The 16,423-nt window shown below is 39.3% G+C and overlaps 1 protein-coding gene across 3 annotated transcripts; it reads left to right on the plus strand.

The window, feature by feature from the left end:
- Positions 1–860: 860 nt before the first annotated feature.
- On the plus strand, positions 861–16,408 carry ABRAXAS1 (abraxas 1, BRCA1 A complex subunit). Of its 3 annotated transcripts, none has more exons than XM_020988345.2 (9): positions 861–1,063; positions 5,368–5,458; positions 9,981–10,017; positions 10,494–10,560; positions 11,880–12,073; positions 12,723–12,842; positions 13,975–14,059; positions 14,557–14,671; positions 15,612–16,408. In XM_020988345.2, exons 1-9 carry the CDS (start codon positions 977–979, stop codon positions 16,031–16,033), a joined length of 1,218 nt encoding a protein of 405 aa, XP_020844004.1. In that variant the 5' UTR covers positions 861–976; the 3' UTR covers positions 16,034–16,408. The 3 variants fall into 3 exon arrangements, with proteins under 3 accessions (XP_020844004.1, XP_020844003.1, XP_078004276.1); XM_020988344.2 differs by having other exon boundaries at positions 862–1,063; positions 15,609–16,408; XM_078148150.1 differs by lacking the exon at positions 861–1,063 and adding an exon at positions 2,662–4,017 and having other exon boundaries at positions 15,609–16,408.
- The last annotated feature ends 15 nt before the right edge of the window (positions 16,409–16,423 follow it).

Raw genomic sequence — 16,423 nt, forward strand, 5'->3', positions numbered from 1 at the left:
CTTTAATAATTTCATTTTTAAGTTCTTTAGCTACAGTTTCTAGTTGGTTTTATTTATTAGATCAGGGACAAATAGGATACATTTTATCTAGAAATACCTATCTTACTGTTTTATTTCAGATGAATTATCAAGGGACAATTGCAATTGATTTAAAGCACCAAATGCTGACTTTAGGGAAAAAATGTTAACAACTTCATAGCTACTCCAGAGTTTCTTCCAGCATTGTATCGGCATCATCAGAACAAAACGCAATGAAGTTCGCTTTCCAGAGTTCATTCTTTTTTTTTTTTTAGGCAATTGGGGTTAAGTGAGTTGCCCATGGTCACACAGCTAGTCAAGCGCTCATTCTTAAAGCCACTTTGCTGCGGCTGACACCAATCCTTTGAAAGCACGGAATACGCGTGCAGGCGCGGACTGAACTGCGCCCTGGCCGGGTTCTGGTTTGCAAAGGTCAGGAATATCTCGCCGCCGGCTGCGGCTCCAGCCCCTGGCCGCAGGTGGCTTCTGCTGCCTGCCCCGGGTCGGCCGCGGCTCCCGGCACGCGGTCGGGCGCTGGGCTCCGGGAGGCGCCGCTGCTCAGCTCCACTCGGGCCACGCGCGCGATCCGGCGGGGGGCAGGGAGGTTATCGGAGGGGCCTTTCGGTAGCGCTGCCTGAGGCGGGTACTGAGCCTGCAGGCCATTCCGAGCCTTCTCCTCGTATGCAGAATAGGGGTGACGCTCAGCAGCTCTCTGTACCCCACCAGGGGGTCTGGGAGGGACATCCAGGACCGCCCCGCAGCTTAGCCTGGGGCTCCGCCCCCGCTGCGGGACGCCGCCTCGGCCGGCAGAGGGCGCTCTAGGCCCCGCTCCGCCTCCGCGCTCCCGCGCGCCGCTCCGCGCACGGCGCCTGCGCCCGGTAGAGACGGAGGCGGCGGGCAGGGGAAGGAGCGCGCGCGCGAGGCGACTGCGCGTCCGAGGCCGGGACTGGACGGCATCATGGAAGGCGAGAGGACGTCGGCGATGATCTCGGGGTTTGTGTTCGGCTCCCTCGCTTTCCAGCACCTGAACTCCAACGCCGACACGGTGAGGCCGCGAGGGCTCACGGCCACGGCCGGGAAGCGAGGGCCGCGCGGGGGGAGGGGCGGCCAGGGTCCCCTCCCCCAGCTAGGCAGGGCCCGCTGTGTGTGGGCACGGAGAGCCCACCCCACCCCCCCCCCGGTAGGGGCCGCGTCGCTGGCCGCTGGGGCTCCGGCCGCCTCGGGCCGCCCCTCCCCGGCCCGGCCGAGGGAGCTCGGGCCGCCCCCGAACGTCCGGAGCCTCAGCGGCGTTAAACGGCCCCAGAGACGGGGACGCCCGCGGGGCGGAGGGCGCCGCGCAGTGGCGGCCGAGTTTGGTCCGTCGTGTCCTCCGATCCCGCCACGTCGGTGGCCCTGCGCCCCGCCGCCTTCCGTGGGCTCGGAGTTGTGTTACTCGTTTCCCTGACGTTTTCTCTCTGCGCCCTCCCAGGCCCCGGAATGGAAAGAAAAATACCCTCGTCAAGTAGAGCCGAGCCGCATCGGCCGTATCCAAAAACGTGCGCGTCCTCCCGCGTCTCTGCCCGCAGGGGCCGTAGCGGACTCGTCCCTGGCCTCCGCACCGCTGACATCGCGTGTCAGCGTCGTCTTTCCCTGCGGTGCTATTTTGTGTTCAGTATTCACCTGGTTCTCACTTCTCTCAGCATCCGTTCATACAGATCTTGCCGAGTTTCTCAGAATTTCGACCACAGTTTCTTACTGCGCGCTGTTTACGTACCATAATTTGTCGGGCCACTTTGGATTAGTTTCTAAAGAGTCGCATCCTTTTTTTCTTTTGGACGGCCTTGGGAGTGTTATCTCTGGGTCAGAGTCACAAATGGGGGCATGGTTCTAGATTGCTTTCTGTAACAGCTCAGTCAGTTCGCAGCTCCACCGGTGTTAGATGCTTGCCTATTTTCTTGCAGCCCCTCTCGCGTTTGTCATTATCCGGATTTTATGTCTTTGCCAGTTGGAAGAGTGTAAGGTGGGCTCTCAGTTGCTTCAGTTTGTGTTGCTCTACTTGGATGGTGTGGAGCTGTTGATGTATTAGATTTCTGCTTTGGAAAACGGCCTCCTCTTCCCCGTGGGGGCCGTCTCCACTCATCCTGATGAATATCTTGCCTCTAGATCCAGGTGGCTTTGCACAGCCCTGTCTCATGGCACTTGCAAGTCATGGCATCATCTTCCTGATGTCATGGTCCTCGTTGAGAAAGGAGGACAAACAACAATCTCTTACCCGTTGATCTTTGGCTCTTACCTCGCCTTTTCCTTAGTCTTCCAAAAGTTTCTGAACCGTATCATTTTCATTGTCTCTGCTCTAGAGGTGATGATTATTCTTGGAAGCAGCCCAAAACACTTGAGGCTGGAAGTTAAGCATATTGAATTCTTCTTGGCCACCACAACTTGGTTTGTAAAAGTACCAACTTTCTTTTGTCTTTTTACGTGTTGCGAAATGAAGAAAATAAATCCTTTAGCAGAAGTCATTAAAAAATAAAACTAAGCAGCGTAACAGTATTGTAAAACACTGGGTCTTCCATAAAAGTGAGATTACAGACCTACCTGTATATTTATTTTAAATTTCCAAGAGTATGCATACCTATCTGATTTTTAAAAAAAGTGCTGGTGTGAAAAAACTTGTAACCCATTTAAAATAATTGGCTTCCATAGCTATCCTTTCCTTCAGGAAACTCACATGTTCCTATGTCACCATGTCTTTCCTTTTTTCAGTCCAGATAGATTGCTCTCCCAAAACACTGACTTAATCCTGTCATACCCACTTTTCTTCTAACTTTGATATTTATGTCAAGGGTACCACCATCCTTCCAGTCTTACTCAAAAACCTCATTCTATGTGAGAAATGTCTTGTGAGAGATGATTTGGATGTAGGATATACCTCATACACCTAATTATAATGACCAATTATAATTGGCCCAGGAGAAGAGATTCTTTCCATTGTAGAGGTGGAGGACTGTGGGTTTGGAATGTTGTGGGTGTTGTCCAATATAGTTGCCAGATCAATTGCCTGTAACTTTGTTATCAGGTAAAGCTTGTCTGGGAGGTGGGTGAGAAGTGCTTTGGCTAGAAATGACTGATTTTAAAATAAAGGGTATCCAAAAAGTTATTTGTCAGTGAACACCCCTCTACCCCCATCCCCAGCTAATTTAGGAACTTAATATGTTTTTGCTAAACTTACTTACAGAGCAGTAGCCCTCTGGTTGGTCTTCCTGGCTAAGGAATTTCTCCTCTCTAATTCATCCAGGATAGATTCCCCTGGGATTTAGAATCAGAAGCAAACAGCTCAGTTTGACATGTGCAGTAAAACTCTTCATTAACTTGCTCCTGCCCTCCTTTTCAGATTTATTACATTATTCCCCATCATGCAACGTATTTCCCGCCAAACTGCCCTACTTGCTGTTCCTCTAAACAGAACTTCCTCTAACTTCATGCCTTTCTATCAGCTGTCCCGTTTCCTTCATGCCTGCGTCTCAGAATCCCTAATGTTCTTCAAAGCTCAGCTCAATCACCATCTCCTACTTGAGGCCTTTCTTAACCCCCAAACTACTAGTTCCTCCCTCCTCCAGTGCCCTAATTTTATTTACCTTTTATTTGCTCTTTAAGGGCATGGATAGAGTTTTGGTTTGGGGGTTTTTTTAAACCCCTATGTTTAGTAATAGTATAGGTGCTTGTTGATTAATATGCCTCCATAACCTCCAGTGAATCCTCATTATGCAGAAAATAAAATTCCAGCTCCTTTCAGCATCCAGGTCTCTCCGTATTTTAAGCTCACCCTTCCTATATGCTAGGAACTTTCACCTTTAACCAGACTAAGTATCTCACTGTTTTCTGAGCCTGACATTTTTTCCTGATTCCAAACCTTAACACATACAATTTCTCTTACCAGGAATGTTCTTTTGCCCATTTGACTGTGAACTCCTTGAGAACAGAGATTGTTTTTTGTATCCTCAGAATAGTGCCTGGCACATGGTAGGCATATCTTTTGATGCAGTGATAAATCCTGATTGACTAAGCCCCTACCTTCAAGGGTTCAGCTTATGGTTCTGCTTCATTCAATGAACAGTAAGAGCTTACATATGTTCAGGCCCTGTGCTAAGGGGTTGAGCAGTTACAAAGACAACAAAAAAGTCCCCTCCCTGCCTTCAAAGAACTTATATTCTAGTGGGGTATACAACATGTAAACAAATAAACGCAACGTAATTTGAGAAAGGAGTTTTAACTGGAGGAATCAGGAAAAGAGTTCATAAAGAAAATGGCCACTTACTAACCATGGAAGGAGGCTAAGCATTGTAAAAGGCATAGCAAATAGCTTACACACAGGCATGCAGATGAGAGATGGGATGTTATATTCAGGGAATGTAGAGTAGGCCATTTAGGCTGGTACATAAATATATATGACGTAAATTAGGAAAGTTAGGCTAGAGCCAGACTAAAAGATTTTAAATGCTAAGGTGAGTTGGTATTTTGAAAACCATTGGAGATTTTCAAGCAGGGAATAATATAATTAGACTTGTGACTTGGGAAGATTATTTTGGCAGCTGTGGAGCATGGATTAGGAAAAAAAGGAACAAAGAAAAGCAGGGAAGTTGCTAGTTAGGTTGCGCAGCAATCCAGGCAGCAAGGAAATACAGATCCAAAACAGGGTGGAGATTAGGAGAGGAAGAAAAATGTGTATGCATAAGAAAGATGTTGAGATAGAACTGAAAAGACTAGGCAGTGGATTAGACATGAAGGGGTGGCAGAAAGGGTCATTGATGATTCCCTAGTTTCAGGCTTGGCTGACAGGAAGATTGGTGTTATCCTCAATAGAAATGGGGAGGTTTGGAGAAAGGGTAGGTCAAAGGGGAAGATAATGAGGTTTGTTTTGAATGTATTGTGCTTGAGTTACTTAAGATGTCCAGGAAGGCAGTTGGTGATGTGGGACTGTAATTCGGGAGATAGGTTAGGGCTGGATATGCATCTATTCATGAATCATCTGTATAAAAATAATACCTGAACCCTTGGGAAGCTGATGAGATCATAGAGGAGAAGGCCCCCATGGTTCGGGGGCAAGAGATGAAGTAATACAGTCCATATTAATCTTCCCCTTATCACAATTTTTATAATACCTGTACTATTGATTTTGACATATTGTCTTTTCCTGTTACTTGACTCATTCCTGACTTCTCTTAAACTAGGCTGAGTGAAGTGTTCTTTTGTATCCTCTTTAGTACCTAGAATATTGTAGATGTCCAGGTTTGGAATGAATTAATTAAAATTAGTAAAGACATAATAAATGTTAGTTTATTTCATATATTGCTTCTTTTTTGTACCCCATAGGAAGGTTTTCTCCTTGGGGAGGTGAAAGGTGAAGCCAAGAACAGTATTACAGACTCTCAGTTGAATGATGTTGAAGTTGTTTATACAATTGGTGAGTATACCATGTGTTATCTGTGTGTCAGACCTAAAAGTGATCAGGATAAATGTTCTTTTAAAATATTTTAAAAATCATTTTCTAAAAACTTATTTTAAAATAGAGATTGAAAATAAAATTAATGTACTCTTTATTCTTTATTTAGAAGTATTAGGTATAACTTTGCTAAAGTAGGAAAAAACTAAGGAAAAATGAACAATAAAAATTACAGAATACATTATATACATGCTGTAGTTAATTTAAATGAAATTTCTTTTTCAGACTCTTCCTGCTGGGCTTTATTGGTAACATATAATAATGCTAATGATTTATGTGGGTTTATTTTATATTCTGTAACTTTGCTTAAGTTATTAGTGGTTTCAATTAATTTCTTAGTTGAATCCCTACTGTTCTTTAAGTAAATCATCATGATATGCAGAAAGCAGTAATTTTCTTTGCTTTTTGACCCTGCTTATTCTCTTGCTTTCTTTTCCTTCCCTGATTGCTGTAGCTAGCATTTCTAGCACTGTATCAAATAGTGGACCTCCTTGATTTACTCCAGATCTTATAGGAAAGGACTCTAGTTTATCCCCATTTCTATGATGCTAGCTCTTGGTTTTAGATAGATACTACTTATATTAAGGTAAGATTCAGTTATTCCTAGGTTTTTAGTGTTTTTAACAGGAATGGATGTTTTATTTTGTTAAAAAGCTTTTTGTGTATTGACATAGTAATATGATTTGTAGTTGTTGTTGTTCTCGTCAGTTATATTTATAATATTGAAACAGTCCTGTTGTCTTGGTAAAAATCAGCCTGGTCATAGCCTTTGTGATATGTTGTTGTGGTCTTCTTCCTCATCTTTTATTTAAAATTTTTATATCACATTTTTCTCTGTTTTGACTCTTCCTTGTTAAGGTAGCAAGACCATATTTGTATCATAGAAGGAATTTAGTAGGACACCTTTTCTTACAGTTTATGTAATATTGGAATTAATTCTTTAAATGTTTGATAGAATTTGCTTTTAAATCCATCTTGTCTTTCAGAGGCTATTTTCTTTTTAAGCTCATGTGTTATTTAATTTCTTTTTCTAAAATTGGGTAATTTAAGTACTCTATTACTTGTTATGTTAATCTGGACATCTTATATTTTTATAAATATTAGTCCATTTCATTTATTTCTTCATTGGTTGTGAATTCACCTTTTTAATTTTTGACATTGAGAGTTTATTTTTCTTCTTAATCAAATTACCAAATGGTTTATCCATTTCCCCCATGCCCTCCCCCCACAAAAGAAACCCTAAGCACCTAGGTTTTTTGATTAGTCTAATTTTTTTCTTTCAGTTTTGTTTATTATTTTGATTTTCAAGATTTCTATTTTATTTAATTGGGAGTTTTAAATTTGGTGCTTTTCTTTTTTTTTAAATTGCATGCCCAATTTATTGAGCTTTGTCTCTTTTAACGATAAAAGTGTTGATATAGAAAATTTCCCCTAAGAACTATGCATCTCCCAAATTTTGGTATATTGTCTCTTATTGTCATTATCTTAATAAAATTATTGGTTGTTTCTGTGATTTATTCTTTCACTCGCCTGTTTTTTAGGATTAAGTTATTTAATCTCCTATTAATTTTTAATAATTTATTCAGCAGCCATTTATTCAACATAACTTTTATTGCATTGTGGTCCATAAAAGATGTGTTTAATTTTTCTGTTTTTTTTACAACATAATACATAGTTAATTTTTGTAAAATGCCATGTACAACGAAATATATATATATATACATATATATTTCTTTTTATTCCCATTTAGTAACCATCAAACTTCTGTCATATCTAATTTTTCTGAAATGTATTCATGCCCTTAACTTTCTTGTTTATTAGTTGGTTATATTTGTCTAGGTCTGAAAAGGGTACATTGTGGTCTCCCACTATTATAGTTTTATTATCTGTTTCTCTCTTTAACTCATTTAACTTTTATGTGTTTAAATATTATGCCATTTGGTCTATGGTAATTTTTGGCAAAATTTTATTTTTCTGTTTATCTCTTTTAATCAAATCTATTTCACTGTTGCCTTGTCTGGGATCATGATTGTTACCATGGCTTTTTTTTTTCTACTTTAATTGAGGCATGATAAATTTGGCTCCAGCACCCTATTTTAACTCTGTATGACTCTTAACTTTTTCAAGTGTGTTTTTCGTAAACCACATATTGTTGGATTATGCTTTCTAATCCATTTTGTTATCTTCTGTTTTATGGGTGAGTTCCTCCCCTTCACATTCACAGTTACTGTTAATCATGTATTTTTCTCCATCTCTTAGATTTTTCTCTTTCTTTGTTTTCTGTTCTTTCCTTATAAAGAAGAGTTGTGCAAAGCGGGTGTTCAGCACTAGTGCTTTAGGTGCTGAAGTCTGCTTCTGTTTCATTGCCCCTTTTCTCTTTCCCTCCCCAAGAACCCAATCACAGATTGCTTTCTTTTTTTTGAGCCCCCTCCCTCATGGTCCACCCTCTATGGTTAGTTGTTGTTTTTTAATCTCTTTCAGTCTTTATTCCCTCTCTCCCTTTCCCCTCCTGCTGCCCTGTTGAGTGAGACTGTGTATATTCTTTCCTCATTTGAACAGTTCTGATGACAGTGAGGTTCTCATGTTACCTGTCCCCCTCCCACCCATTCCTCCTTGTTTGTATAGCTTCTAATTGTCCAACCTGATTGTGTGATATACTTTCCCTCACCCTTTTTCTCCCATTTTCCTTCCTTACCCCCAGTATATTTTTTTTCTCCTTTTTTCTTTTAGTTATTTATTTGTTCATTTGTTTTTGTTTTTTGGTGAGGCATTTGGGGGTTAAGTGACTCGCCCAGGGTCACACAGCTAGTGAGTGTCAAGTGTCTGGTCTGAGACCGGATTTGAACTCAGGTCCTTCTGCCTAGGGCCGGTGCTCTATCAAATGCGCCACCTAGCTACTCCCCCCTTCTTTTAGATCATGTCAAAACTTCTACCAAGCCCTCTTTCTTATTGACGTCTTCTAGATTACTGACATTAGAGTTCTGAGGGGAAACATATCATCTCTCTCTATTAGGTTTAAACACTTCATCCTTATTTCATCTTATTATTGCTCTCTTGTATTTACACCTTTTTCTGTTTCTCTTGATCCTTCTGTTGGCATTTCAAAATTTCTACTCAATTCTGGTCTTTTCTTCATGAAAGCTTGGTAGTGTTCTATTTCATTAAAAATCCATTTCCCCCTTATTGTGTTATACTTAGTACAATACAATGCCTGGTGATTTGATCTAACGGTTTTTCAATTATTTTATTATGACAAAGCAAATTGGACACTTTTCTGAGTATCCAGAAGGGCTTACTTTCCCTGTTCCTTGTTTTGAGGTTATAAAATGTGTTGATGGCTGCTTTCCTCATGTGCACGGCATTGTAGCACAGGCTGTCATCAACTGGACTAGTTGTAATAGTGGTAACATCAGTGACAATGTACCATATGTTTTCAGGTAGGCTTGCCTGAGAATCATAGAAGGAAGCCATGGGGCAAAGACCATTGTGGCTTCTTTTTATACTTCAGCTAATGCCTAGATGGAAGTGAATTGCACATGGTAGGTTTTTATTACATGTTTACCAGTGAATAAAAATAGTCATCATTTACCTAGCACTTAAGGATTTACAAAGCCCTTTTCCTTAAAAACAGAGCTATGTCCTGTTTTTTGAGAAGCTGAGTCATAGTTAGATACCTGTTGAGTGACAGTTTTGGGAATAAACCCAGGGTTTCTAATGCTAAGTGTAGCATTCCTCTTATTGCATAACTTCTCATAAATGTATGTGTAAGGAGATGATCACGCATATAATTGTCTCCTTTCCTTAGACCTGATTTGGCTTTTGACATGGGAATAAGGTAGCTTAGCTTTTAGACATGTTGGTTTTTTCCTGCTCAAATAGTTAATCTGTGCTTGAATGGAAAGAGTTAATGCATCGGGGGAGGGGGGATCCTAGACTAGTAATTTAGTCAGTTTAGGGGTATTTTCCCCATGAGGAAATTCTCTACCAATTTGAGTCCCTGACAAGTTGGCCACTGAGAGTTTGAGAGATTTATCTGGAGCACCGAGAGGTTCAGTGAGGTGCCAAGAGTCACATAGGCAAAAAATGTGTCTGAGGTGGGACCTGAATGTAGGTTTTATTGACTTCGAGAGCAGTCCTCTGTGTACTATTCCAGGCATCAGTACATCTAAACTACAAGGTATGTAATTTATTCCTTAGAATTTGTTAATCATAATTATAAAAAATAGTTCATAAGCATCAACATGTGCATGGAATTTAATATTTTTTAAACAACCATGGAATATAGGTATAGAGAATATATAAAAGACTTTCCTAATGCTAATAGCTGCATTACCAAAATATGAAATTAGAGAAAGAACATCTTGAAATTCAGTGAAAATATAGCAGGCTAAGACTGTGCTTTTGGGAAGGTATTTGTAATCATTACTACAGTGTTAAGAATTTCAATTAGATTAATATAAAAATACTCATCTTTTCCTTTCAGACATACAAAGGTACATTCCATGCTATCAGCTCTTCAGGTAAGTGCTACTGCATGCATATAAGGAATTCTGACCAGTAGTTTGTGATTGGGTTATGTCAAGCAAGCAAGGAATAATTTATTAAGCTCCTGTCACGTGCCAAGCATTGCACTGGGGACATAAAGATAAAATAATGACAGTCCCTGCCCTCAAGAAGCTTATACGCTGTCTTATAATGAAAAGGCTTTTTCTAATTATCTGAAAGTTGCTCATTTACTCATTCAACTTGCTCTGGTTCCTTATTTAATACTCACATTCCTTATAATACTTAGTTGCTGTATTTTCCCTGACCTGCACATTTACCCAGGGTCACACAGCTAGTAAGAGTCAAGTGTCTGAGGCCAGGTTTGAACTCTGGACTCTGGTCCTCCTGCCTTCAGGGCCAATGCTCTATCCACTGCGCCACCGAGCTGCCCCCAGGGAATTCTTTATAAAGGGATCTCACCTGATACATATTTTCATCTGCCTCTTTTTAGCTTTTATAACTCAATCGGTGAAGTAAATGAGCAGGAGCTGAAGAAGATCATCCCATGCTGCAAAAAGGTATTGGGACTTGTTCCACCTCCGTGGTTCACTCCTTTAATTATCTACTTTTTTGGCTTCTAACAAGAGTAATAGTCACATTAACTTTGCACATATGGATTTAATCTTATCCTCTAAAGTAGGTGGGGAAAAGAGCTGAAAAAGGCAGCACAGACAGTGTAGGGCCTGGAGGACTATAGCCAAGTCCAGGGGCTTTTCTCACCCTGTTTCCTCATCTGTCAAATGGAGGTAAAATATTGTACCTAAAAGGATTTTTATGAAAAAAGCAAACTCTAGAGTGCTTTACAAATCTGAGTGACAGGCCCTTTACTGCAGAATTTGGGAGTTAGGCTAGAACTCAAGGGGCATTCTGCACCAAAGAGGGATTCCCCCTTTAGTGGGACTGGCTCAGATCCTTGTTGACCTTGAACAAGTCACTTCCACCTCCCTGGGTCTGTTTCCTTATCTGAACAGGGAGGATTGGACTAGATGGCCTCTGACAGGTCTTTAAATACTTCCCAAGATTTTGTTTAACTACCTCAAGTCAGGGAAATCTCTCTAACCCTCATGTACCCTAACCTCCCAAGGAAACTCATTCTACTTTAGGAAAACTCAGATTGTTAAGAAGTTTTTTCAATCAACTTTCACCCCTTGCTCCTAATTCTACCCTTTGAGCCCAAGCAGAAGAAATCTGATCCTTTCCTCCAGAGGACTAGCTTTTAAAATACTTGAATAAAATACTTGACTGTCCATGCTAAATCTTACCTTCTCCTGGCTTTAAGATCACAAGTTCCCTCAAATAATCCTTACGTGGCATGAATTTGAGACTCTTCATCATCCTGGTTGCCCTACTCTGGGCACCCTTCAGTTTATCAGTGACCATTCTTAAAATGTGGCCACAGAACTGAAGAGAATACTATCTTTTTGGTCTGATGAGGTCGAGCCTCTCACCTCAAAAATAAACTGATTTTAGTCAGAGAATTTTATCTTTTAACTTATTTGCACTGATCTTTTAAAAATGATGTCTTTATTATGAACCTTAATTAAAGGTTCAGGTTTCAGGACAAAAATAGAAAAGTTCTCTTGAGTTAAGACTTCTAAGAGGGGAAAACTCTTAAAATTTTTTTTCAGTAAGTCTACAGAATGCACAAGAATATTGTAAGTACAAACCAGTATTTATGTTTTTGGAATGTACAAAATGTATATGTGTAAATCCTTAAGCTTGTCAAGAGTTTTTCTAAATGTTGATCACTTATTATTGAATGTTTTGTCATTTATTTTTGTCTCATTGTGGTACTACAGTTTTAGATAATAGAGATGTGTGATTTTTCTCCCCTTAGAATGTTATTGGATGGTACAAATTCAGACGTAATTCAGACCAAGTGATGACATTTCGAGAGAGGATTCTTCACAAAAATTTACAAGAACATCTTTCAAATCAGGGCCTTGTTTTTCTGTTACTAACACCAAGCATAGCCACAGAAAGCTGCTCCACTCATAGGCTGGATCATGCTTTACATAGACCTCAGGAAGGGTAAGTGTTGCACATATTTGAATTAGCTAATGAAGTTCAGGATGTACTGTGCTGTTATTTTTTCAATATTTAGTTCTTAAATATTTTATACAAACTTATAAGTTGATGTAACAACATTTAATGCATGGGTTTATGTGAGATGGGCTTTCTCTTTCACATCTGTATTTTCTTGAACATAGGGGTCATAATGATCCCTGTACCACTGGGAGGAAAATCACAAATTTCTTCCCTTAGTGATACTAATAAGCGTAGTACTACCTCATGTTATACAGATACCTTTTCCATGTCATATCAAGATTCTTGTCAAAAATGTATTGACTTGATAGCTTTTTTTTTTTAAGTTAATGGAAAATAGCTTAAGCCAAGTATTGGTTATGCCTAATTATAGCTATATTCCATTTTAAGTGAACTAATTTCACATAAAGTAGCCATGTGGGTTTTTAAAAATATACTTTAAATAATTGACAGTGCTGTTGTAGATTAAAGCAATTGCTTATAAATTTACTGGAGGTTTTTTTTTTACAAATAATTGGGATACCTATCTACTTCATTTGTGTAGGGTAGTCTGTTATGAATGGGAAATGAAGATAATACAACACCACTGCTGATTTTTAACTTTGCTATAAATTCATATCAAATTTTTTTTTAGAGTTTTCCATAAAGTGCCTTTAGTGGTGACCAACTTAGGTATGTCAGAGCCACAAGGATACAAGACTGTGTTGAGCTCCTGTACATCCACTACCTTTGGCCGAACAGTCCATGCACATAGGTAAGATGGCTCCTTAGCAGCTAACTCTTCACCTTGTCTATTTCAAATGTACTCATTTTCTTTTTTAAAAAAATTGTATCATTAAATTTAAAATGGATCAGAACTTGAACCAATTTTAAAGCTAAAGCCACTGTGCATATAGTCTGACTACAAATATATGCTATCTCACTTTCACCAAGTCCCTGGCTTCTAGGTAATCCTTTTATTTCTCTTTCATTGCCTATCAGATCAGATCATTAAACATAATTTAAATGCCTCCTCTGTGTCAAGCCCTGCACTGGGCATACAGCGAAGCAGGTCCTTGGACCTTACCTTCTTTTTGTGGAAAAGTAACATAATAGATAATAAAACATTTTGTGTGTGTGTGTAGTATGTCTATACTACATATAGTTATATATATAAATAGTATACATATGTACACATAGTATACATAGATAAGGAAAGACCTACTATATATACAGTATGCACAAGGTATTTGAAAAGAGTCAAGAGCCTCAGGATATCTCCAAAGTTGGATCTGGGGCCCTGCTGGGGGATATAGCTTATGACAGTGACATGGTCATACTTGTGCTTTGGGAATTCCATATGTCTCCAAGTGGCTGTCCCAAACCTTTTCCTTTCTGTCCCAAGTCTGCCTACATCCCCTTTTCCTTTCAAAGGGCTTTACTACCTACCATACTCATAAGAGCTCATTCAGTATGAGCTTTCTGGTCTTCTATCATTTCCTTCCTTTCAGCCTGAAACAGGTGTTCTTTCTCTTTAAAAGTTCTAATTCTCCATAATCCCATCTAACTCTTGCTACCATTCCTCTAAGACCTTGCTCCATCCCTACTTTTAAAAGTTAAGACTCTTGGCTCATCTTCTGTTTATAAACATATCAGATTTACCTCAACCTAACAAAAAAAAAAAGAAAAGAAAAAGAAAAAAGCTACTTTTGACCCCACAACATATCCTACCCTCCCCTACTTCTCCCTTAAAAAAAAATAGTACTCTACCTCCTTACTACTATCTCAGAATCTGTGTTCAAGGGCCCTATATCACCTCCGTCAAATCATCATTTTGCCGATGAACTACAAATACAAGTTTTGAAGTATATAAATGCACAAGGAAATATTTTATCTTTCACCAATAGGTCAGAGTTTTTTAATGAAGATGGAACTTTAAAAGAAGTCCAGAAGATAAGTGAACTCTGTGCCACTGTACAAGAGGAATTAAAGGTAATTATCTCATACCTTTAAGGATTGTTTCTAAGTTTAGAAATCATGCCAGCTCTACATGTTTAGGATTTCTTCTAGAAAAATTCAGATTTTGCCTAGTATATTATCTATAAAAAAAATACAGCATAGAAAATTTTTCAATCAAAAAATTTATTATTAAATTTATTATAACCAAAAATTTAACAGTGTATTATTATACATTGACTTTTTAAATTCAAAAAGCTTACTTTAATAAATTCCTCAAACTATAAACTCGAATTAAGGTAGTAATTTTGGGGAGTATATTAAGCTTTCCCATCTCCTACCCTAGTCACGTTAGAGAAAAAGAACTGCACGTGCAAAATGCAGTAGTTGGTATGTGATACAATTCAGGAAGTGGTTAAAATTTGTGATGTTGCCCTACTCTGTCCTGTAGAATTCCTTTTATTTACTATAGGTTACTAATGTATTATGAATTGGAATATTGTCTGTATAATTAAACTACTTTTCTTTTGTAGGAAATATGCACTCAAGTATTAGACAGTGAGCAATCAGTAGAAAAATTAATAAAAGATATAAACAGACTAAAAGAAGAACTTGCAGCAAGAAAGAGAGCCAAGACTGTAGTATCAGGTAAAAAGAAAAGTTAACATTCTTCTACTGCTTATCTTTTATTCCTGTACAGCTTCCATTAAAGACTATCCATAATAGTTCATTTCCCTAGCACTTTCAGATTGACAAAGCTGTTCATAAGCGGCCCAAGCACTCCCTGTTTTACAAAGAAAACACAGGCTCAGAATGTGATGGCTTTGGATGCCTGTCATAACCACTAATTAAACCAGTATGCAGCACACCGTGCTACTGTTTACAATGGTGTCAGACTTTTACCTAACCTCAGTTTAACAGGATTGATGTAGTCAGCAGTCTCTGGTCAGTAGCAAACAGAGGATGGGGGAGGTTTTGCTAAATGAAAAAAACCCTTTGGTGGCAGCTAGGTGGCGCAGTGGAAAGAGCTCCAGCCTTGGAGTCAGGAGGACCTGAGTTCAAATACAGCCTCAGACATATGATACTACCTGTGTGACCTAAAGTAAGTCACTTAACCCCCAACTGCCTTGCCACAAAGCAAAAAAACAAAACGAAACAAACAAACAACAACAAAAAGAACCCTTTCTTCAGTTCAGGTTCAGGAAGTCAGCTCTGGCAGATGTTAAGCCAGCTTGCTTAATATTCTAAGGAAAAGTATCATTGTGGATAAAATTTTAAAATTGGACTCAGATCAATAAGCCATGAAAGGGCCTGGGATGGGGAATCTGCAGCCTGGAGGCCAAATGTGGCCCTCTAGGTCCGTAAGTGCAGCCCTTTGATGGAATCCAAACTTCACAGAACAAATCCCCTTAAAAGGATGCTATAAAACTTGGACTCAGTCAGCTGCACTCAAGGACCTAGAAGGTGGCCATATGTGGCCTCCAGGCTGCAGATTCCCCACCTACCCCTACCCTAGACCCTTACATTCCACTTCAGTCTGAACTTTTACATAATGCTGAATAATAAATTGTGTTTTTTGATTTAGCAGTGACAAATCGTGACTTGGAAACAGAAGAGAATGTTCTTCTCTGTCAAGCTTTACGGACATTTTTCCCAAATTGTGGATTTCTTCATTCATGTATTGTGTGTTTGAAAGGCAGGCAGATTTCTAGAAACTGCTGTACCACTGACCACAAACTCCATGTAGTGAGTGAATTAACTCTGATGCTGGAAACCCCTGATTTTCCAGAAGATGACGAAACAAGATGTGGAGTTAAGGGTCAGTCTCTTGACTTAGAGAACCAAAGACCACTCAAGAAGGCACGACTGTTACAAACTCCTAATCAGTCTCTTAAAAGAGATCACGAAAACAATGATCAGGAAGCAGAACTGACAAGCAGTATAGAAACAGATGAAGAAACAGAGAAATTGAAGGACAATATTGAATATCCAGAGTCGCCAACTTTCTGAATCTTTCATGCAATTTTCCTGACTGTCCCAACTGACCAAAGGGCAGCAGAGGGGAAAAAAGTTTACTGTGTTTTAAAATACTAATGGGATAAGTTCTAATAATTTTCTAAAGTATTGGTTCATATAAAATATTTTTGAAACATTAAATTAGGAATGTGGCAATATTTTTATTACAGTACTCTAGGAGTATGGCAAAAATTACTAGTCATTTTCCAAGTTGTTTAGTTTTTGTAAATAAAAGCTTTTACTGAAACTGTTAATCCACTTCGTAGAGGAAATATCTCTGTAAAAAACCATCCTAAAACTTGAAGCTATATTTTTTAAATTGGTCAAAGAAATAAAGGCCACACTAAGAAGTTAAATTTCAGAACTCAACTACTCAGGTTTTTG

This window comes from Phascolarctos cinereus, unplaced genomic scaffold, assembly GCF_003287225.1.
Source record: "Phascolarctos cinereus isolate Bilbo 61053 unplaced genomic scaffold, phaCin_HiC Scaffold_9;HRSCAF=440, whole genome shotgun sequence".
NCBI classification, from domain to species: Eukaryota; Metazoa; Chordata; class Mammalia; order Diprotodontia; family Phascolarctidae; genus Phascolarctos; species Phascolarctos cinereus.

Excerpts from the sequence above, each read along its gene's own strand:
- ABRAXAS1 (XM_020988344.2), top strand. The coding sequence starts at position 977 with ATGGAAGGCGAGAGGACGTCGGCGATGATCTCGGGGTTTGTGTTCGGC. Across the intron at positions 1,064-5,367 it reads TGAACTCCAACGCCGACACG|GAAGGTTTTCTCCTTGGGGA; the intron begins GTGAGGCCGCGA and ends TGTACCCCATAG. Across the intron at positions 10,018-10,493 it reads CCATGCTATCAGCTCTTCAG|CTTTTATAACTCAATCGGTG; the intron begins GTAAGTGCTACT and ends GCCTCTTTTTAG.